We start from the raw sequence: 1,340 nt of genomic DNA, 5'->3' as shown, positions 1-1,340 counted from the left end.
CTCGCGGGCCAAGCTGGCCTTCAAGCGGGGCGCCCGGCTCACCTCCACCGGACTGACCTTCATGGACAGGGCGGGATCCTTGTACTGGCCTATGTCCCCCTTCCTCTCCCTGCACCATCCCCGGGCCAGCAGCACTTTGAGTTACAACGGGACCACGTCCGCCTACCCCAGCCACCCCATGCCCTACAGCTCAGTGTTGACTCAAAACTCCTTGGGAAACAACCACTCCTTTTCCACGTCTAATGGGTTAAGTGTTGATAGACTAGTCAATGGAGAGATACCTTATGCCACTCATCACCTCACAGCAGCAGCTCTGGCCGCCTCGGTGCCGTGTGGCTTGTCAGTTCCCTGCTCCGGCACCTATTCCCTAAATCCCTGCTCTGTAAACCTCCTAGCAGGACAGACGAGTTACTTTTTCCCCCATGTTCCTCACCCTTCAATGACTTCTCAAAGCAGCACTTCAATGACGGCCAGGGCAGCCTCCTCCTCCACGTCGCCACAGGCGCCCTCCACTCTCCCCTGTGAGTCCTTAAGACCTTCTTTGCCAAGTTTCACAACGGGACTTTCCGGAGGACTTTCTGATTATTTCACACATCAAAATCAGGGGTCTTCTTCAAACCCTTTAATACATTAACATCCATGGGATCAGACTGTAAGTGAACATTTTACACACATTTGCATTGTAAATGATAATTAAAAGAAAAAAAAAAAAAGAAAGCAAAGCAAAACAAAAAAGTCCAGGTATTTTTTATTAAGTCCCCCATTTTCTGTACGTTTGTTCAGTCTTTAGGGTTGTTTATTATTCCACCAAGGTGAGGAGTGTCAGCAAGGTGCAATGTGGGGAGATTACATTGTAGACTTTGAAGTTTGGGAGACAAAATTATAGTAGAACGTGTATCTAAATAGTGACTGCTTTTGCAATTTTTTATTCAAATACGATAAGTCTATCACTAAAAGCCGTCAGATTCTCCATGTTTGCAGTATTATAAGTTATCATGGATGTGTCGGTGGGTGCAAAGCTTGAAAGAGGAAAAAAAAAAAACAACAAATCCCACCCCATCACTAAATTTATGAAAAACTTAAGACGTAATTTGTATTTAAGCAGAATTAATACTGAAAGATGCCCGAGAACTACATTTTGGCCATTTGTTATTTTATCCTTTTCTTTACTGAACTGCTTTTTTTTGGGGTTCCTTTTTCTTTTGTTTGTTTGTTTGTTTGTTTACTTTTAGACCAAAGATTGGGTTTTAGAAAATGCACTCAGTGTACGGAGTAATTTAAAAAACAGCAACATTATTTCAGTTTGCAGCACTGCCCGTTCAAATGAATCAGAAGGGGAC

The 1,340-nt window shown here is 43.7% G+C and overlaps 1 protein-coding gene across 1 annotated transcript in view; it reads left to right on the top strand.

Annotated features, from left to right (window-relative positions):
- FOXG1 (forkhead box G1) overlaps positions 1 to 634 on the top strand; it is a gene marked incomplete at its 5' end in the record, with an annotated part of 1,014 nt that extends 380 nt beyond the window's left edge. Inside the window, one exon of the mRNA XM_010163210.1 lies at positions 1 to 634. This exon is cut by the window's left edge and continues 380 nt beyond it. Within this exon, the coding sequence (XP_010161512.1) occupies positions 1 to 634 (634 nt within the window).
- Positions 635 to 1,340: the final 706 nt, after the last annotated feature.

Source organism: Antrostomus carolinensis, unplaced genomic scaffold, assembly GCF_000700745.2.
Source record: "Antrostomus carolinensis isolate BGI_N321 unplaced genomic scaffold, ASM70074v2 scaffold29792, whole genome shotgun sequence".
In the NCBI taxonomy this organism is placed as follows: Eukaryota; Metazoa; Chordata; class Aves; order Caprimulgiformes; family Caprimulgidae; genus Antrostomus; species Antrostomus carolinensis.
The sequence above is the reverse complement of the archived record's forward strand: the minus strand, read 5'-3'. Positions and strand labels throughout refer to the sequence as shown.